Source organism: Garra rufa, chromosome 3, assembly GCF_049309525.1.
Source record: "Garra rufa chromosome 3, GarRuf1.0, whole genome shotgun sequence".
Classification (NCBI taxonomy): Eukaryota; Metazoa; Chordata; class Actinopteri; order Cypriniformes; family Cyprinidae; genus Garra; species Garra rufa.
This window is the reverse complement of record NC_133363.1, coordinates 29,003,644-29,025,657: the sequence shown is the minus strand read 5'-3', so window position 1 is coordinate 29,025,657 and position 22,014 is coordinate 29,003,644. Positions and strand designations below refer to the sequence as shown.

The window sequence follows — 22,014 nt, the reverse complement described above, 5'->3', positions numbered from 1 at the left end:
GGATGGATGGATGGATGGATGGATGGATGGATGGATGGATGGATGGATGGATGGATGGATAGATAACTTTCTTCCCTTTTCAATTCAACAGGCACTGAGGGAAAATACTTTCTAACTGATGTCATCTTCATGGAGAGCTGTAATTTTTCGACATTTTCACAGGCAGTTCTGCAGTCACTTCATACCAGTCAGTTGAATTTGAATGACATTCTGGCAGTGGTGACTGATAATGCATCATACTGTCTGAAAGCCTACAGAGAAGTACTGAAGGGAGTCATGCCTCACAGTGTCCATACAACCTGCTTATGTCATGTCATCAACACTACAAATTCTTCAGTGAGGCTACAGCTCTTGTGATGTGGGTTAAGTCTGCCTTCTTCAAAAAGCCTGCAAGGAAGAGAAGATGGTTGTACTTCTTGACAATGAAGGAGGCTGAGAAACCCAAGGTACCCCCTGAGCCTGTAAGCACAAGGTGGAATAGCTGGTTTGAAGCAGTTCGATACCATGCTGAACATGTCCACCTCTACAAGGAGTTCTTCTTAGCTGAGAAGTCTTCTGCTCAGGCAGTAAGAAACATCATTGAGCTGGTTGAAACCGATGAAAAACAAGAGGCCCTCCACTTCAAACTGACCTTCATCTCTGAAGGGTGTGGGAAACTGGTTACAGCTCTGACAGTGCTGGAGGGCACCCACACTCCTGTAGCAGTCTCTGCATACAACATCATGGAAGATCTTGGTTCCTTTTTAGTCAATGGAACAGCCAAAACCCTTGGCTTTGGGGTCAAAACTGATGAGCTGCTGAACCAAATGAGAATGCCAAAGAAAAGGGATATGTTGGATCACCTTCACAGTGGATTTCACATTGCATTTGAAAAATTTTCAAAGCACTGGGATGTCCATCCTGCCAAAAAAATATACATGATGATCAGAGTGTTTGATCCCAGACAGGCTCCTGCAATGGAAAGGCATATTGAAGCCTATGGCACACTGTGGGAATTGAGGACCCCGGCATCTCCAGAGCTCAGTGAGCAGTGGGCCGCATATCAACACTGTGTCAGAAATGAAGGCATCTCAGCTTCCTTGGACCTTGCTGACTACTGGAAAGGTACAAGTCAAAGATTTCCAGGCATTGCAAACATTGCCATGTCCTACATATACTTCCCAGTCAGTTCTGTTGACTGTGAGAGGAGTTTGAGCAAGTACAAGACACTGCTCTCTGACAAGAGAGAGTCTCTTACTGAGCTCAACACCAAGTGCCTTACCATCATGTACTTCAATGGAGATGTGGGCAAAAGATGGGAAATGCCTTAGAAAGCAACACATGCCTGCTTGTATCTTCAAGAAAGTACTTTAAAGTTATGAAAAATTCTATTTTGTCAGTGTTCTTTGGACATCGATCTGCACATACATGAAGAAAAGTACTTTGCTAAATGTTAGTACACATGAAATCGATACTTATTCCGCAGTGTAATCCTGCATCTTTCCCCTGATGCCCAGTTACAGAGAGCCATGTTGGAGCACTAATGTAATGGAAAAGGCCAGCTGATTCAAATATAATGTGATTTTATTTATTTTTTTTGTAGATAGAAAATACATTGTTCTGCTTACATGGAGGGGTCACTGATGATGATGGGTTAACAGTATACTTTTAGGCTGTAATATGTCTTTGTGTTGGCGTTCTGACAGGCACATATCGTTGTTTCAATGTTTCTGTCTCCCTGCAGCATGGTTACAATTATTCTTTAATTTAATATTCATCAACCCTACTTTGTAACTGTTACCTTCATGTTACTGTTATTTTTGGCCAGAGATTTGGCTGAATTTTGGAGAATTTTGAATGTGCTTTATTAACAGTTTAAATAAAAAAGCTGAATTGTGAGTTTGTGTAACTGAATTTTTAAAGGTCAATACTGCTTAGAAGTGAAAAGAAAACAAACAAATCCGAAAAATCTGAAAGGGCTAAAAAAAAAAAAAAAAAAAAAACGGAATTTGAAAAAAAAAATAAAACGGAATTTGAGAAAAAATAAAACGGATTAGATGTTAAGAAACATCTATTATTATCAACATAAAAAACATTAATAATTAAAAAAAAACTGATTCATTTGTTTTCAAAATTCCTGGAAGGATAAAAAGTTTAAAAGAGCACCATTTATTTTAAATAGAAATCTTTAACATTATTAATGTCTTTACTGTCAGTTTTGATCAATTTAATACATCTTTGCTAATTGATAAAAAAAAATATCACAAACTTTAGAGTTGTAGAATATATCCATAAAAGGCACTTTCCATTGTACATATACACTGATTTTTACAAAAGTTTAATTTCAAGTGCTGTAGCTGGTCATGATATCTTTTAAAAACGTTTCTCACCATGTTTAATTAGTTTAGCCTATTTTAGAAATGTGAAGTCACAAAAAACCTAGTGTGCATAACTGAAAATGAATTCCATAAATGAAATACAGTACATGAGTCACGTGACAGTACCAACATTTTTTCCAATAAAAGTTCTGAAAGTATAACTTCAAAAACTACAACAGTGACACTGTATTAACCTGATGACGCGTCTAATAAATACATGTAATCACGAGTTTATCAATGATTACACAGCAGCTAAATAACTAAAGTGTCAGTAGTCTGCAGACTGACTGGGGTGGGGGTGACAGATGTAATGACAATCTATGGTCACCCCTCCCAAACGACCCATCAATACCAGACAGTAACATTTCACACAAACAGCTATTTTAAAAGTGTTGTGATACACGATAAACATAACAGGTTATGGGCAGCTTTAAATTGAATGAATGAACCCGTGACTAAACACCGCTTATGTTATGCATACTAAAAACACTGCCATTACTCAAATATATGTAATGCACATGTAAACAAAGAGCTGCATATAAACGTATCGTAGACATATGATAACAATAAATAAAAATACCGATATAATCATAACTGTGAGGAAAAAAGGCTAATGCTAGCAGGATTAGCAGTTTAAATTAGCTCATTTTGTACAAAACGTGTGGATTGTAATGACAGCAAAACATAACGGCTGCAAGTTTACTACACTTGCAGGCCATATGATAAACCGCTTGCAGAATAAACCAAGACAGAGGAAATAAACAAGAATAATTAAGTCTACATAGGCCTCCGCTTCTCAAACGCTAATGCTAACGGCTATCTTCACAAACGCAAAACAGCCCGTCAAGAGATTTCAGTGCCCCTCTGACACCATCACTGCTATAATCAAATTTAACGGCGCATATGAAGCATTCAGCATACAGTCTATGCATGCGATGATCGCTTATATCTTACCATGATTTTTAGGTATGTTAGAGGAAACACTGGATGACCCCCCTGTGAATGTGTCGTGTCATGTGACTGCCGCTACTGCTGCTGTTCCGCCTCATGACGAGCACTACCCACACACAACACAACAAGCCCAGAGATCTGGGGTGTTCGTCTCTAAAACGCTGTAGAAACAACATGAAGAATTAAAAATAATTTATTTACAATAGAATACCTGTCTGAGTTGTGTCATCATATCATCCTATTTGTCTTACAATTGCAGAAAAAAAATGTAATGAAAAAAGTTTATCTAAACAGCATTTAATATTGCATACTTCGCTTGGGCGTTTATAGTATTATTTGTCGAATACTTAAAAGAAAGTAGTTAAGGTTCATACGTATTTTACCCGAACGACGTTGTCCACGCCCATTTCTCGATCCACCAATGGCAGTCCCGAACGTTTATTTCGGGTGTGACACGTGTTCGTTTTCGCGCGAAATCAGTCTGTCTTGTAAAATCTGCTGAGAGGATTGTTGTGTTGCGGTTGCAGAGAAGATCCGAACAATTTTACAAATGGATAAAGAGTTATTTCGTAAGCTTGCTTCAAAGATCGGCATAACAGCTGTCAAAGTATTGAGGTAAGTGTTCCAATGTAAAGTAACGTTAAACCAGTCGCTTGTTTTGAAAAAGAGTGTTTCAGTCCGAAGTAAACATGTCAGTATAACAACACAACTAATTCTGGCCATTTCTTTTCAGTCAAGCAGAGGAATATATGCGATTATCCCAAGTGAAATGTGTTGGACTGGGTTCTGTTACAGCCACCAGCAAAGCCATTATTTGCCTTGAGTTGGCAGCGACTTCAATGAAATTTCCTCTAGACAAGGCAAGATCCAGTTCCCACAATGCATTGTGATTTGTAGCATATGTATACATCATGTACAGACGTATATACACATTTGAGTATGTCCTATATGTGTGAGTTTGCTTTAACTGTTAGGCCAAGTAGACTTTCTTTTTTTACTTCTTTGTTTGTCTGTTCACTTTATTAATCTACTAACACTGTCCAATAGTGGCATCACAGGAGAATTGTGTCATTTCCATCTCATCTCAAATTTTGTATTGAATAAAATGACTTTCTTCATGGAAATTATTTTATAAATAAATGGTCTATTACTTTGCTTTACTATTGCTAATTTTATAGCTATCCCTTTATGTATCCTAAATGATAAATAATATATAAACAAAACAACACATTTAAATAAGTAATATGTAAACACTTTTTACCATCGTTTAGACACAATTACAGCCCGTTTTATTTTCTTAATGTTTTAAATTTGTCATATTTAAAGAACTTCCAGAATTAAAAAAATCCTTAGAATTTACTCACCCCCATGTCATACACGATGTTCATGTATTTCTTCAATCGAAAAGACATCAAAGTTTTTGAGGAAAACATTCCTGGATTTTTCTCCATATAGTGGACTTTAATGGGACCCAATGGGTTGAAGGTCCAAATTGCAGTTTAAATGCAGCTTCAAAGGGCTCTACACGATTCCAGCCGAGAAATAAGGGTCTTATCTAGCGAATTGATTTGTCATTTAAGAAAAATACAAATTTATATACTTTTTAACTACAAATGCTCATCTTGCACTAGCTCAACCTCACGCATTACGTAATCATGCATCCGTGATGTAGGCAGAAGTACCGACCCAGTGTTTACAAAGTGTGCAAAGAAAGCCAAATGGCCTTTACCAAAAAAAAGGTAAGACAACGATGTCGGGCGATTTTAAAGTTGGAGGAGAAAATGAGATTGAGTTTTTCACTCTACCCTACTTTTCTGACCCGAAGTACACAGATGAAGCACTAACCATGCGTGACCTTTCCAACATGATTATGTAATGCGTGAAGACGCACATGCGCATTGCAGAACTAGTACAAGATGAGCATTTGTGGTTAAAGTATATACATTTTTATTTATTTTTTTAAATGACCAATCGTTTCACTAGATAAGACCCTTATTTCCTGGCTGGGATCATGTTAGAGCCCTTTGAAGCTTAATTTGAAACTGATCCCCATTGAAGTCCACTATATGGAGAAAAATCCTGAAATGTTTTTCTCCAAATTAATCTTTAATTTCTTTGCGACTGAAGAAAGATAGACATGAACATCTTTGATGACATGAGGATGAACTATGAACTAATCCTTTAATATGAAGAATGCTTGTCCACACACTGACTTTTCAAAAATGAAATATCAGGGGGAAAATAGTTGAATGTTTTACACAATATGTTCTACACGTTAACATGCATTGTAAATATGTGTACATTTTTAGTTGTAATAATTACGCAAATTAATATTAGCTTTTCTGCTGGATAGGAGTATGCCATCAAACTGTCTGGACTGAGTCCTAAGGTGTACTCCAGTAATCTGAAGGCTATGGAGTGCATGCTGGGCCTGCAGTCAAACCTGGGTCTCCGAGATCTTGCAGTGCAGTATGGGTGTTTGGAAGCGGTTAAAGTGGCTTCTCAGATCCTTCAGCGGTGAGTCTTCACATTGCATTAGTGCAATCAAAATTAATCGAATGACATGATATATACTTACATGTATTTTGTTTAAGGTATGAGACCAGTTTGCCTGCTGCTCAGCAACAAGACCTTGACCTGTCTAAGCCTCTCTTTACCACAGCAGCTCTATATGCAGCATGCAAGTGAGTATAGATTGCTGTAATGTCGCATTGTCATCAAGTCAAATAATGAATGGTTCATAAATACTTGATGGTGGATGATTGTTAGATAATCAGATTGTAATTTTGGTTGGGAGCTCAATTGTCTCTTGAACCTCATTAAGCTCTTCACAGTGCCACTGTGGTCAAAGTACAATGAGGCCATAAGTACTTTAATATGAGAGTATGAGTAGTGTATTGAGTACAGATTAATTTGGAGCTTGAATTACATTTGAAAAGGTCAAATCTTGGATTGGCCATTACATAGATGTTAAATCTACTCTTACTTGTTCTCTGTACACACTCTTTTGCTCAACAAGCCTGCATTTATTTGATCTAAATTACAGCAAAAGCAGTAACATTTTGAAATATTTTTACTATTTAAAATAGCTGTTTTCTATTTGAATACATTTAAAAATGTAATTTATTATTGTGTTTTCAATCTGAACTTTTGGCATCGTTACTCCAGTCACATGATCCTTTAGAAATCATTTTAACTTTTATGATTATTATGTTGAAAACAGCTGAATAGATTTTTTCATGTTTCAGATGAATAGAAAGTTCAGAAGAACAGCAAATCAGCATATTAGAATGATTTCTGAAGGATCATGTGACACTGAAGACAGGAGTAATGATGTTGAAAATTTAGATTTGATCAAAAGAAATGATTACATTTTAAAATGTTCAATTTGAAAGCAGTTATTTTAAATGGGAAAAATATTTTACAATATTACTGCTTTGCTATATTTTAGATCAAATAAATACAGGCTTTTTGAGCAGAAGAGACTTCTTTAAAAACATAAAACCTAACTGTTCAAAAACTTTTGACTGGTAGTGTATGACTAGGTTATCTGCATATTAGACTCTATAAAAGTCAGTGTTTGAATAAGAAATGCCACTATCGTTTTTAAAAGGTGGTAGTGTTATACAACTACCCAAATTTAAACATACTGAGTCTGTGTGTGTTGGACTATTGTTATTCATCCAAACTCTGTTACTGTACGATAATAAACTACTCCAGCTCCCAGATGGGTCAAAAAGATTTTATTCATGTCAACAAGCCACAGAAATCTCTAAATCTAAACTGCACCTGGTTTATAATCAGTTACTGAAGATGAAAAAATAAATTGGTTCTGTCTTTCCTGTTTGAAGGTGCATGAAAATCAGAACTGACAGGAAATTAGCCTCTTCATCTGGAGCAAAGAAGGGCATCTTTGACCGGCTGTGCGCACAGTTTCAGAAATTCGGACAGGAGATCTGCAGTGAGTGTAACCCCTTCAAACAAAAGCTTTTTGGAAAATGACACGTTGCCTAATTAAAGTGAATAAAGGCACAAAGGGGTTTTTGTAGCAGATCTTGGTCTGACTTTCATGTTTAACAAAGATGTCGTAATTGAAGGGGCACAACTTTTAATCTTTTTTTTTTTCATTGAAGAAGTATTACTTCAAAGAGATCTGTCATAAAGAAACACATTTCACTGGTTACCATGGCCACAGACATCACAATTAGACAATGTATATTTTTTTGTGTAGTTCAACATCAAAGAGCAGCATGTTTCTTCTCAAGTAGTTATTGAAGTTGTGATATTAAGCAGACTGATTCATTCTGATATCTCCCTGTGCCCTCAGACGAGGCTTCATCTATGCAGAAACCAGTCAAAGCTGTTCAAAAGAGGCAGAAGACAATCACTGAAATGCTAGAAACAGAAGAAGATGGTAAGAAAGCAGTTAATAATAATGATAAATCATTCCTTGTATAAGGGCTTATGTACAGTGTATGAACGTTTCTGTTACACAAAATGTTGCCAAATTTGTTTTTTGTTTTTTACTAAAACGGTGATGCATTGTTCTGCTGACTCAAGAGTTGCAGCTGAGAAGGCCATTCTCTGTGTTCTTTTTGAGGAATTTTCGGAGCTTGATTAAATCTGTATAAATACGCGTTTAATACTGCAAAATGCGCTCAACGTTACAGTCACTGTACACTATAAACGACTAAATAATGTTGATATGCTGTATTGTTACTATAAAACTCTTACGACAAACATTGCTTCCAAATCTCCAATTGTTGCAAAGGACACATTTGTAACTGACTTTACTTGGACCCATTGTGTGAGCTGTCTCTTTAATACTGTGTGGTATATATACGTGTTGCAGCTGTTGTTTTTACTTTTTTTTTTTTTTTTTTTACTGTTACTATTTTTTTTTTTTTTTTCGATTAGGACTTCAGAGTGGTTTCATGAATATTTTTTTCTTAAGCAGTTGAAAACCTCCCTGAATGACCTTGAAAATCAAAAAATAGTGCTTGGAAAGTCCTGGAATTTCATTTAACAGTGTCTGTACAAACCCTGTGTTGAATAAAAATATTTTAGTTTATTTACACAACCAAAGTATTCTTGTAGCTTCATATAATTATGGTTGAACCACTGATGAACATATTTTGATGTTATTGGTACCTTTCTGGACCTTGAACAATGTAGGACTCTTGCTATCTATGAAGGGATTTAATCAAAAATATATTTTTATATTTTTGTTCCGAAGATGAACAAAGGTCTTACAAATTTGTAATAAAAGAATTGTAATTTTTGGGTGAATAAACCTTTCAAGCATGTTTTCAAGCTGAGGATTTTTTTTCTCTCTCTCTCTCAGTAATAAGACTAATAATTAGTATTTCTAGTTATAATATTTGATAATAGAACATGTGTCATGTTGGATGATAAAACTAATTGTCTTTTCCAGATGAAAAGCTTTCAACATCCCCTAAGCGAGAGCGGGTTGAGAAGACTGAGGAGGAGGAGACGCAAAATTATGAAGAGTGGAAAAGAAAAATCCTTGAAAATGCATTAAAAGCACAGACGGTAGATTCTTGAACTCTGTGAGGTTTTATGTTTCCAATTTATTTGATTACGGTTCTGCATAATGTAAACAGGACCTTACTTTGAGTTGGATTTAATACTTTATAACCAGGAGAAGTTGTCTGCCCCCTTCTGGCTTCTTGTGTAAATTTGTTTCATTCACATATGCACATTTCCAAAGGAAGTGAGGCACTTTTTAATGTCCTTTTCTTTTATTGCCATTTTCCAGTGCAAATATGGTTACTATTTTTTGTGACAGATTTCATATTGTTTCAAACATTTGCTAAATGTAAAGTTCCTTAAATGGCAGGATTTTATCATAGTTCATTTAGTTTGTGTGTTAATGTTAGAATTGTGGTGTTTAATCCATCATGTATGACTTCAATGCTCACAGTGTTCTGTGGTATTGCTTTAAATCACCTTGCATTTAAGATCATCTGGATGGGTTTTATTCATTTGTTTCAATAAGAAATGGATCTGCTTCCGGTTTTATTCTGAATAAAATGTGTATTCTTGACACAATTTTAAAATTTGTTTCTTATGTTTTTTAATGTCTTGATTAATTACTAATTCTCTTGTGACAATCTGAAATAGCCAATACAATAATTTCTATACAAGCACACACTATGAACCATGACAGAGAAATAGCAAAACAGAACTGCCCTATAATTCTGTGTTAACTTCTGTGTACTTGTGTGCCATTTGCCATGCCAAGCACAGAACCACCTTTGTGCATTTATTTGCAACTATGCTATTACCATAAATGTGTGCAACCAAACAAAACACATATTGAATAAATTCTTTGAAAGCCTAAGTTTCAAGGCACAATATTAACATTAAAATATTCCAGAACCAGTGAAAGATTTTAAATGCAAATTTTGAAAAATCAAAACATACCATGCCAGCTGATTCACTTATTCAGATTTTGTTTCTAGCTCTAATCAATATGCTAAACAAAGTCTGAAAATATAGGATGAATGCAGTGTTACTTCATCAAATCTTCATGCTGAGTTTTTCTGACTAAAATAAAATCCTGAACCATGAGAATGAAAACACTTTCTTTTAAATACGAATATAAGGCAGTAGTGCCTAAGAAAAACGCCTTCACGGAAGGGACAAAAGCTTTTTCATGTGGTTCAAAAGCACACCCTGCAATCCATGCCGTACACTCCTGGTGTGAAAGCATGATAAAGAAGTGTAAATTAAATGCTATGGTGTTCCAAACAAAGTACACTAAGAAAATGTGACACTTTTTAACAAGATACTTTTACCCTGGCTATAAACAAAGCAACAACATTTTTAACACTTACTAAAAAGCCATTTCTAATCTTCAGACAGCAAGTTCATTTTCCAGTGTGCGACGTAACGTTGTGATGTCCTCTCACTCTTCTCCAGGTTAACAGCTAATTTGGAGTACTAACTGATCTGCTCTGCTGAAACCTCTTCAACCTGTTTGCTGCAGCAACTGCATAGAAATGTTTCTGTAAAAACATAAGAAACATAAGTTGCCATATGGTACAATTCTGCAATACCATATGTTGTAAATCCATTTAGAATCAAACACATGCACTGACTCGTGATTTCATACCTTCCACTGACGGTGAGCAGCGAGGTACCGCTGAAGCCTCATCTGAGACTTTAGCCGCACTTTGTACATCTTGGCCTTGTCCTCCAGGTTATTTAGCCAACTATGCTTCATGCAGCCTGACGCACTCATACGGCTGCTACCATAGAGACCACACAAACACACATACACATATTAAGATCTTAAAAACATCCGGTGCTCCAAGAAACAAACAGTTCCATTAGATGCAAAATATAGTTCACACCCTTCTGTGTAATGACTATGAATTATATAGTCACTTTCATATATATATATATATATATATATATATAGTATTATGTATATTTTAGTGTTTAGATTATTAACATTTTCAAAGGCTGCGCTGTCTGGAGGTGGAATTTGTCACTTATTTAAGAAAAGTTATAATTCTAAAATGTACTATTCCTTGTGAAATTCACTTAAATACATTTATTTGCAAGTGTAATGGCTTCTTCTCTTAAAGGGGACATTGGATGCCAGCTTTCCACAAGTTGGAAAGATTCTTTAGGGTCTTCATGAAATGTCTGCAACATACTTTGGTTAAAATTCCTCAATGGTTGAGTAAAACAACACCTTTTTTTACCTTGTCAAAAACAGCTCTGTGCACAGTGACCTGTTTCATTGTATGCCTCTTTAAATGATAATGAGCTACTGCTCACTACACCCCTTTCTTCTGTTTTTTTGTGTATTCAGTGGCACGTTACCATCAAAAACAAACTAATCCACTGCATCCTCAGTGGCTCTGATGTTGGAAGAAAATTAAGACTCTCATGTTCACTTTTACATTCAACTACAAAACACCTGCATTGCTTACAAGACATTGTTTCACAACACCTGCTTAAGCGTGAAGAAAATGGCGGACAGCTGAGAGCGGAAATATGCTAATACGGGACAGTTGATCAACGGTTGTGGGCGGGGCTTGATAATTGAGACTGTTTAGGTGGATGGATTTTTAATCATTATAGGGTGGTTGTGTCCACACACTGCCAAGACATATTCATATGCAAAAAAACATGTAAAAGTGAATTTTGCATCCGATGTCCCCTTTAAGAGACATGCTGAACAACAATAATTACTGTATTTGTATTATTGTAAAGTGTAGGTTTAGGGTTGGGGTTTAGGGTTGGGGTAGGTGTAGGCGTTAATAAAACACAATCTAATAAGCAGTGTTGTAGTACTCATGACCGGTCTTGGTCTTGAGACCGATCTTAAGACCACTTGTCACTGGTCACGGTCTCGCCCTCATTTTGCACTCCGTCTCGTCGCAGTCTCAAACAAAAAGGACTCTGGACTTTATTTAAAGACCAGTCAAGACCACAACTGTGGGGATATCACTAAATTGCTGGTGCATTGTCTGATTTATTTGTTAACATCATTAATGTGATGATGATGTAAAACGTTCAGCTTTAAATGTAATCAACTTACTTCTAATTTGATTTATTTGAATACAAATTCCCCAAAGGATTCTATGATTCCAAAAAAATACTTGTATGAGATCTTTAATATATGTGAGATTTTTTAAATATATGTGACCCAAGACCATAAAACCAGTCATAAAGAGTATTTTTTTTTAAAACTGAGATTTAAACAATATCTGCTGCTGAATAAATAAGCTTTCCATTAATGTTTGGTTTGTTAGAATAGGACAATATTTGGCCGAGATACAACTTTACACTACAAAAAAAAAAACACTGAGAAAATCACCTTTAAAGTTTGTCTAAATGAAGTTCTTAGCAATGCATATTACCGGTGCTAATCAAAAATTAAGTTTTGATATATTTACAGTAGGAAATGTACAAAATATCTTCATGGAACATGATATTTACTTAATATTCTAATGATTTTTGGCATTAAAAAATAGATAATTTTGACCCATACAATGTATTTTTTGCTATTGCTACAAATGTACCCAGGGAGTACAAACAAAGATTTTTAACTCAAACCGTTGCAGTTTGTTAGTCATATAATGGCAGTCAATTGGATCCAAGGTTTTGAGAATTAAAAAAACATACACAGACAAAACCAAATTTAACCCTGCAGCTCGTGACGATACATTAAGGTCTTAAGACACAAAACAATTGGTCTGTGCAAGAAACTGAACAGTATTTATATCATTATTTAATTGTTGTAAACGCGCTCAAGACAGTTGGACATTGCGGTGGATCAGAGGTTAATGGTATAAATTAGTGGTGGGCCGTTATCAGCGTTAACGTGCTGCGTTAACGTGAGACTCTTATCGGGCGATAAAAAAAATATCGCCGTTAATCTATTCTCAAAGTTGGGTTGGGAGCTGGGTCTAAACTACGTAAGATATGATGACTTTCACTTTGATATTTTAGCGCGGATGACGTATACCTAGTCGAATTGCACTGTAGGGGGCGAGAACGAGTCTTCAACTTCTGTGAAATTACCACATCAAATGAGACGTGCAACATGGATGCAGCTAGGAAGCCGCTTCAGGGCAGGTGCGTGCGTTGCTAGACCCTTTTTACTGGGGCACGTGCCCCAGTGAAAATCTGCTGTGCCCTAGTAAAATCTCAAGTTTGAGTTATAATTTACTTTGATAATCCCGAAATAAAGACATTAAACTATATGCAACAACTGAATTGACGCTTCTAAAAGCAACGCAGTTTAATGGAAGACTATGCACGCAGAAATCTAAGTTTGGCTAACCGTGCTAACATTTGGCTAACAGAGCCAAAAGACAGCCATTTTTTATTTTAGCGAGAGGAACAGATGGTGTCCTGAAAATGACTGAAAGATATGTCTGATCATCCCGACTTTGTAAATTTTGTGCACAGCACGAGTGCATTCTATCCAGTAAGAAAGACGTAATCCAGCTGATTATACTACATTATCACCATGCCAATAATCCATTAGTATTCATTGGCTGAAAGCATGAATGTACACGGGTGATATGAATCACGCGGCATGTGTGGGGGGCTGTGATGAGGTCATTAGACAACATTGTCACTACAGATAAAGAGAAGGGAGGAAGGCCAGGGTGGGTGTCATGCTGCGTCTAAATGCACTTTGTCAAAGCGCACTGGATCATTATCTCTTTTATTGCGTAGACCGTGGTAAGATGGTGAGCAAAAGACAATGTGCCCTCTCATGGCCACCTGCTGTGCCAGCCTGATATTATCTCATGCCAGCTGAGCAGCACAGCCCTTGTGTGGGAGAGGTTAGCTAAGACAGAGCAACACGAGGGTGAGCTTTAAATGCTCTAAAATGCACCAGGGCCACTATACGTCACTGGCCAATTATATGTCATTTGTGCCATTTTTTAGTGTACAGCACCGCATTTCGTGAGGTTTCAGTTTTGATGTCAGGATGCATTAAGGGAACCTGAGCAGGTCAAAGTGGGGCAATGACTGAGAGATGGAAGAGAAAAGTGAGGCTCTTAAAGCCGAGACAGGTGGCCAGAAATGAGGAGAAATAATAGAAGACAGACTATACTAAAGTATGTGTGATAGAAAGCGTGACTTAGGCTATATTCTGTACTTTAAGGTTTTGCATTAGTGGAATAATGATGGATGGATGAATACCATTTGGCAGGCAAAAGAAGGCTGGAAATGAAGTCTTTGGCTTCTTCTGACACATTCTCAAATGTCTCTGCATCAAAGTCCCAGTTGGCGTGCAGAATGTTGTTCATTGTTTCTGTGTCGTTGTCACCCATGAATGGAGAAAGGCCGCTCAGACTGAAAAAAAGAAAGGGAGTGAATAATCTAGAAATCTATTCACCCTTAGTTTTAAGCTTATCAAAGTATGACATGAAAAAAGGGTCCACTTATACCTCTGCTTTGTACCATTCTGATCTACTTTTGATATTTTCTTATGGCGCTTTTCCATTACACAGTATCGGCTCGCCTCGGCTCGACTCGACTCGGCTCGACTCGGCTCTGTTTGGTTTTCCACTGTGTAAAAGTTGTACCTGTACCTCCAGCGACGCTGCAAGAAACTGCCGTGATGTAATCTTCTACGCGACACACACCCGCTGTCTGCACCTCCTCGTTTGACCACGGCGTATTCTTCCGAGTTGCCATAATATGTAATGGATTGGATATGTCACGCAATCTCTGGCCAAACTTTTTAAAAATGGCGGGGTTATTCTGGATACTATTGCTGGCGCGTGCAATGATGACGCAGTGAATAGTGACGATTCTCTCTGACCAATCAGTAGTCTGCTGTGTTTTCACGTCACATTTTAGTATCGCCTTAGCTCGACTCAGCTCGCTTGGAACCGGTAAAGTCTAGAAGGGATACAGCTATGGCTACTGGGCATGCGCACATCAGTCTAACGTTATTTTTGTCACACTGTACAACAATAATACTTTTTTTGTATTATAGTAAGGGCTAAGTTTAGGGTTGGGGTAGGTGTAGACGTTAATAAAACACAATCTAATAGGTAGAACAATTAATTTCATTGTTAGTTTCCGGTCTGAGCTGTATACCCTCTAGCCACAACCCTTGGAACCTCGCCTGAGGTGGTACGAAAAAAAGTACCTGGAAGCCGGTACAGGTACAACTTTTACACAGTGGAAAACCAAACAGAGCCGAGTCGAGTCGAGCCGAGGCGAGCTGAGGCGAGCTGAGGCGAGCTGGTACTGTGTAGTGGAAAAGCGCCATTATTGAAGCACTATGAATATTTTTGGCTTTTCATGATTGAGTTGTGTTTGCATTTTTCCCCATTTGTATGCTCTGGGTAAAATCAGTTTAATTAATAAATATTGATATTTAAGGTTAAATTTGTTAACATTATGCAGTTGAGGTCAAACGTTTATATTTGTCCAAAATTAGAAGGATCATACTAAATGCATGTTATTTTTTATTTAGTACTGACCTGAATATGGTATTTCATATGAAAGATGTTTACATATAGTCCACAAGAGAAAATAATAGATTTATAAAAATGACCCTGTTCAAAAGTTTACATACACTTGATTCTTAATACTGTGTTGTTACCTGAATGATCCACAGCCGTGGTTTTGTTTTGTTTAGTGATATTTGTTCATGAGTCCCTTGTTTGTCCTGAACAGTTAAACTACCTGCTGTTCTTCAGAAAAGACCTTCAGGTCCCACAGATTCTTTTTGGTTTTTCAGCATTTTTGTGTATTTGAACCTTTTTCAACAACGACTATATGACTTTGAGGTCCATCTTTTCACACTGAGGACAACTGATGGACTCATATGCAACTATAAAAGAAGGTTCAAACGCTCACTGATGATTCAGAAGGAAACACGATGCATTCAAAGGGGGTGAAAACTTTTGAACAGAATGAAGATGTGTACATTTTTCTCATTTTGCTTAAGTATAATATATATTTTTTTCATTTAGTACTGCCCTTTAGAAGCTTCAGAAGATACGTACATGTTCTCAAGAAATTTAAATATTAATTTTAATTTTAAATTGACCTTGATCTTCAAATTCAAAAGGTTTCCACCCCCTGGTGATATAGCTGCTGATATGGTACTGAATGCATTAAGTAATGTTAACAAATTGAAGCAAATTGAATGTGTTACTAACAAAAAATAAAATATAAATCTAAAAAGTACATGGATATGCAACTCTACTGCCAAAACAGTCTACAAACACTTTAAAATGAGGACACCAACAATTATGGAGGCATAACTAACCACTAACACAGTTATGTGTTTGTGTCTCCTTTAAATAAAAGAGCTATAATTAAATGAATACTCTGAACACTTAAGTCTTGTTAGGGGTTCAGTTCTCAGAGAAGTGTGAAGTAGGTGACACACATATTCTCTGGACGGGCAAGCCCTTCTAAATCTGCACGAACAGCTGTCAGGTAATTAGTATTGATTCAATCATTGGTTGGAGTAGAGGGAGAGTAGACTAATGGGGGCACAGGATTCGAGATGGGGTGTTGTGTTTGCTTGCTCGCGTGTACCATCTTTTTTTTTTTCAGAGAGGCACATGGTTTCTGAGCTGTATGGGACTGGTGCCCTTTTATCAGGGCTCTATTCAATGCTCTTAGATGAGCCCTCTAAAACTTTCATGGGCGTCACATTTGCATTTGGCTTTTGATCTCACTGATATTTCACTCAGGATTCTATGCCACTGTGCAATTCAGCGTAGGAAGAAAGGGAATCTTTTTTTCCTGTAACGCATACATCATTAATGTATATGCACATATTTTATGAACGCCGATTCAGACTCTTTAATGGCATTTTTTACATTCTAATAAATGTTGGAAGTCAGCATAATGTTTTTTGATATAAGAAATACTGCATTAATAGATCTGCCTTACTGCTTCTAGTTGTGTACTCACAGCATGTATGTGATGACACCAACACTCCACATGTCTGTAGGAAATGACACAAAGTCATAGTTGACAACTTCTGGTGCCAGAAACTCTGGGGTTCCAAAGTTGACCTTCAGCTTTTCTCTGGGTCTATACCTGGTGGAAGAAACAGACACATTTTGCAGATTTTTTTTTTGGATTTTGTATTATACCCATACTCACTAACTCTTATCTCATTCAACAAACCTTGAAAATGATAATACCAGGTCAGCCAACAACCTGAAAGTTTTTTTTTTTTAATTCTTTTCTTTTTAAATTAGCTGAACTTCAATGACCAAATTATAAAGACTGCAATTATGCATTTCTGTACTCTACAACTGAAAATCAGGAAAAGCAGACTCTTCCTATCTGAGCCTATCTACAGTTGAGTCATAAGTTTACATACACCTTGCAGAATCTGCAAAATGTTAATTGTTTTACCAAAATAAGAGGGATCATACACAATGCATGTTATTTTTATTTAGTACTGACCTGAATAAGATATCACTTAAAGGATGTAGTCCACAAGAGAAAATAATAGTTGAATTCATAAAAATGACCGTGTTCAAAAGTTTACATACACTTGATTCGTAATACTGTGTTGTTACCTGAATGATCCACAGCTGTTTGTTTGTTTTTGTTTAGTGATAGTTGTTCATGAGCATCTTGAACAGTTGAACTATCTGATGTTCTTCAGAAAAATCTTTTACCCTTTCACCCACTAATTCTTTGGTTTTCCAGCATTTTTGTGTATTTGAACCCTTTCCAACAATTAGTGTATGATTTTGAGATCCATATTTTCACACTGAGGACAATGGAGGGACACATATGCAACTTACAAAAGGTTCATTAAGTTATTTTGTCTTCTGGAAAACATGTAAGTATCTTGTGTAGCTTCTAAAGGGCAGTACTAAATAAAAAAAATATGATATTTAGGCAAAATAAGAAAAATGTACACATCTTCATTCTGTTCAAAAGTTTTCACCCACTCCCCTGGATCTTAATGCATGGTTTTTTCTTCTGGAGCATCAGTGAGCATTTGAACCTTCTGTGATAGTATCATATGAGTCCCTCAGTTGTCCTCAGTGTGAAAATATGGATCTCAAAATCATACATTAATTGTTGGAAAGGGTTCAAATACACAAAACGCCTGAAAATCCAAAGAATTTGTAGGACCTAAAGAATTTTTCAGAGGAACAGTGGGTAGTTCAACTGTTCAGGACAAACAAGATACTCATGAACAACTAGCACTAAACAAAAAAACAGCTGTGGATTCAGGTAACAATACAGTATCAAGAATCAAGTGTATGTAAACTTGAACAAGGTCATTTTTATGAATTTAACTTTTCTCTTGTGGACTATATGTAAACATCCTTTGTGAAATATCTTATTCAGGTCAGTACTAAAAAAAACATGCATTTTGTGTGAACCCTCTTATTTTGGTAAAATAAATAACATTTTGAAGATTCTGCAAGGTGTATGTAAACTTATCACCTCAACTACAGTGCATATGTCCAACCTTAAATGATCCCAGTTGCAGCTCACATAAGTTCAATGCAACAATGTTTTGTGTAAGTATAGTGACTGGATCTGTACTCTCTACTCTCTCACATCTGCAAATCTGTGTTTCTTTCAGAAATCTGAGGCGAGTTTGTGTGGAATCCCATGGCGACCTCACAAAGAGGCTCAAAATCACTTTTCCACAAACCTTCACATTCGCTGTACCTCGGGGGTAGAATGATCTTCCCTCTCCACTTTCAGAAAGCACAACTCCCCTGTGAGAACTTGACTCATACTGTACTTACTTTAAAAAAGCTCTACTTTTCTCTTTCTGTTATTCCGCAGAGTCTCACCAACCTCTGTACTTTTCTTTTGTACTTCTCTGAGCAATTCTGCCACTTTGTATTGTGGCATTTCTCATGTTACTGTCTCTGTAGAATGCCTAACTTTTGTTGTAGTGTTTCTCGCTTCTGAGTCATTTTGGATAAAAGTGTCTGCTAAATAAAAAAATGTAAATCACAGACCCACACCAGTGTCTTGCTCACACATGAAGATTCATAAATTGCATAAAATGATAAGTTTTGCACGTTTTTTCGATGACATTGTAAGGACTCTGATTGTTAAAATGGTTTCAAACTTTAACAAAGATGTCCAAAAATGTGACTGTACTCATGAGGGCCATGTGCAGTGTGTCAGTACAGTGGTGTGAATAAGTAAGACTTAATGTCAGCTAAAAACATTATTATAACACTTTATTTCAAGTGTGAAATTAGGGAAATAATTATCCAAAACTGAAAAAAAAAACGTTAGTATAAGTCTACTTTTTAATAAGAGAATTTAATGAGGTCTGTTTACTTACTTTCTGGCGAGTCCAAAGTCAATGATCTTGATTTGATTCCCTGTGCTGCTCACACATAAGATATTTTCTGGCTATTGCAGAAAATATAACAATTAAAGAATAAATAAGATTCAGATTAAAACTATTTAAGAATAAACAGTAACAATATAATAATTTTCATATTTCAAATGAAATACAGGATTCAAATGTAGCGTAATAAAGAGTAGTAACATCCGACACCTGACTTAAAGTCCCCCTGAAATCAAAATTAAAGTTTTTTGGCTTTTAGTATGAATATATTAGCCTTAAGGTTATCTATAAGCTAGTGTGCTGCAAAACAAAGACAAAATTCGCGTTTACAAGATATGGGCATTCAAAACTTACAGTCTCGTCACTTCCGCCAATATGAATCAAGGATTTGGATGATATCACCGTGCACTTCAGTTTCTCATCAAACGTTCTGTCCAATCAAATGCTCTCTAGAGTCCGTAATGTCCCGCCCCCTACACAGAGACGCATTTACCCGGAGCAGATCATATGCGCTCATATGTGCGGTCGGCATGTATTAAACTACACAGCCTCAGCATGATTATGATCACTATTTCGTTTTAGCAAGAGTTTCATATTGAATCTGTGGGGTAATTTATTAGTCTGTGGCTGTCATAAGCTTACAAATGCGGCTTTACCGAGCTCAACGGCTCTGGCCCGAGCAGATATTTGGAACGCTATTGGCTATTCAAAATTAGTGGGCGGGGCTGGGCGATATGTTTTTGTTTCAGTTAAAAGTACGTCACCACATAGAATAACGCTGCGTGTTTCAAGGCACTTCAGTGGACCTTTAAGTATTGTTCACACCAAGAATGATATAAAGATATAAATATTACAATGTCCACTCCAATTTACATTATCATTCTGTTTACTATATGTGCTCAAGTTTTGTCATCCGCTGTTTTAAATGCTTGAGTGTTTTGTTTTTTTTTAAGCAGGAAAAAAGATGACTGCAATGACTTAATAATATGTCGTCATAAAGAGCCTTTAAAGTGATCTGGAAAGAAGCGTTCGAACTTAAGGTAAGTAAGGTAAGTTCAGTGGATAATGTACATGTTCTCCTCACGATGTAAACAACAGCGTGGATTGCATGGTAAATGTACTACTGAATAAATTGTTCTGCTAATTTATGCTGTCTAAACCACGGAAAAACGTGTGGAAGCTGCTATAAACAGAAGGACCTAGTAAGCATCTTCGTGCGAATCGTTCCTGATGCAGCTTCACCCACAGCAGAAGTGAGTATAAGGGTTTTTTGTGCATCTTTCTTAATAATGTGCTTGTTGGCAAGTTGCGCCGATAAATGCGGCTAAAGTAAACATAATCCCAGAGAGGGGTGGGGCGAGCAGAGCTCGGTGGCATTTAAAGGGGCCATGTCTTCAAATGAACTGAAATTTTGCAGAGCTGATTTTGACATGGTAAAAGTGTGCTTTTTACACTACTATTGAGAATTTTTAACCAAAGTATGTTAGAGACTTTTCATTAAGACCCTAAAGAATCATATGAACTTCCGATGCATCCGATGACCCCTTTAAACCCTCGCTCTGAGTTGATACGTTTTGATGTCCACATATTTAAGAAATGACAGTGGCTGTAGCATTTTTGTCTTAAAGAAATGACCAAATATTAAAGATTAAGTGGACATTTGAAATAAATGTGGTTTAGTCAATATTAAACAAGGATTAGATTGTAAAGTGTCAACAATCGCCAGGTCATTGGCACCTTTTGCAGTCATTTGTTATAATACATAATGTACATTAGCTCTATTGTTTATAATACATTATGTATTTTAACAGTTTTGTTTAATTAAACCCATATGATTACTTGCTTTTGATACTTTATTTGAACTAATTATTATTGCTTCATTTCAATTATATATGTATTTTAAGTCATTTTAAAAGCTATTGTTTGAGTAGGTTTATTTTTATTACCTCAAATTAATTATAATTATCAGATTGCTCGATTAATCCTCAGAATAATCAACAGATTACTCGATTGCCAAAATAATCAGGTGAGTTTGTGATAATTAGTGACAGCCCTAAATATAACAGAACTTTAATCTGATAATTTTTACTTTATTCTAAAAATAATGGTAGGCTACTAAAATGTATTTACCATATTTAGCCTACTAAATTACTTGTCACAGTGGCCCAAATGCAAAAAACAGAAAGTAAAAAACAATGATGTCCTCCAGAATGTCCTCTGTGTTTAATTTAAAATTAATTAATTTAAAAGAAAGAGAATTAAAATGGTTAAGGTGTTGCTGAAGTTAGACGTGATACAGTTGTGATACAGTTCTATCTTTTCAGCTAGCTAGCTACAAACCTCACACATTTAAAAAAAAAAAAATTATTATTTTATTTGACCATGGCAATGCAGCGTTTTAAAAGTTTGTTTGTTTATTAGTTTTAAAGGGGTCATCGGATGCCCATTTTCCACAAGTTCATATGATTCTTTAGGGTCTTAATGAAAAAGTCTCTAATATACTTTGGTAAAAATTCTCAATAGTAGTGTAAAAAAAACCATCCTTTTACCTAGTCAAAATCAGCACTGCAAAACCTCAACTCATTTTATTGCATGGTCCCTTTAAATGCAAATGAACTCTGCTCACCCTGCCCCTCGCTGTCTAGGATGATGAGCCATTATGTTTCCTTTAGCTGCATTTAGCCGCGTTTAGTGGCAAAACTTGCCAACAAGCACATTATTAAGAAAGGCCATTTGCAAAGATGCATAAAAAAACCTTATACTTACTTCTGCTGTGGGTGAAGCTGCATCAGGAACGATTCACACGAACATAGACGCATATGTAGATCAGGATCGGCGCTTTCCTTTTAAAAACGAAAGTAACATTATCCTCTGCGTCTT

The 22,014-nt window shown here is 36.3% G+C and overlaps 3 protein-coding genes across 3 annotated transcripts in view; 1 reads left to right on the top strand and 2 right to left on the bottom strand.

Annotated features, from left to right (window-relative positions):
• vps35 (VPS35 retromer complex component) overlaps positions 1–3,407 on the bottom strand; it is a 45,105-nt gene extending 41,698 nt beyond the window's left edge. The window contains exon 1 of the mRNA XM_073836925.1: positions 3,312–3,407. Coding sequence (XP_073693026.1) covers positions 3,312–3,314 — 3 coding nt within the window. The 5' untranslated portion in view covers positions 3,315–3,407. The remainder of the gene's footprint in view (positions 1–3,311) is intronic.
• Positions 3,408–3,803: 396 nt separating this feature from the next.
• Positions 3,804–10,208, top strand: orc6 (origin recognition complex, subunit 6). Its single transcript, XM_073836924.1, has 7 exons — positions 3,804–3,923; positions 4,042–4,168; positions 5,662–5,825; positions 5,903–5,992; positions 7,160–7,269; positions 7,636–7,722; positions 8,743–10,208. Exons 1-7 carry the CDS (start codon positions 3,859–3,861, stop codon positions 8,871–8,873), a joined length of 774 nt encoding a protein of 257 aa, XP_073693025.1. The 5' UTR covers positions 3,804–3,858; the 3' UTR covers positions 8,874–10,208.
• Positions 10,206–22,014, bottom strand: part of LOC141331883 (myosin light chain kinase 3-like) — a 40,366-nt gene continuing 28,557 nt past the window's right edge. Inside the window, exons 9-13 of the mRNA XM_073836923.1 lie at positions 19,126–19,196; positions 16,755–16,883; positions 14,010–14,162; positions 10,447–10,582; positions 10,206–10,339 (exon numbers count right to left, since the gene is read on the bottom strand). Of these exons, the coding sequence (XP_073693024.1) occupies positions 10,262–10,339; positions 10,447–10,582; positions 14,010–14,162; positions 16,755–16,883; positions 19,126–19,196 (567 nt within the window). The 3' untranslated portion in view covers positions 10,206–10,261. The remainder of the gene's footprint in view (positions 10,340–10,446; positions 10,583–14,009; positions 14,163–16,754; positions 16,884–19,125; positions 19,197–22,014) is intronic.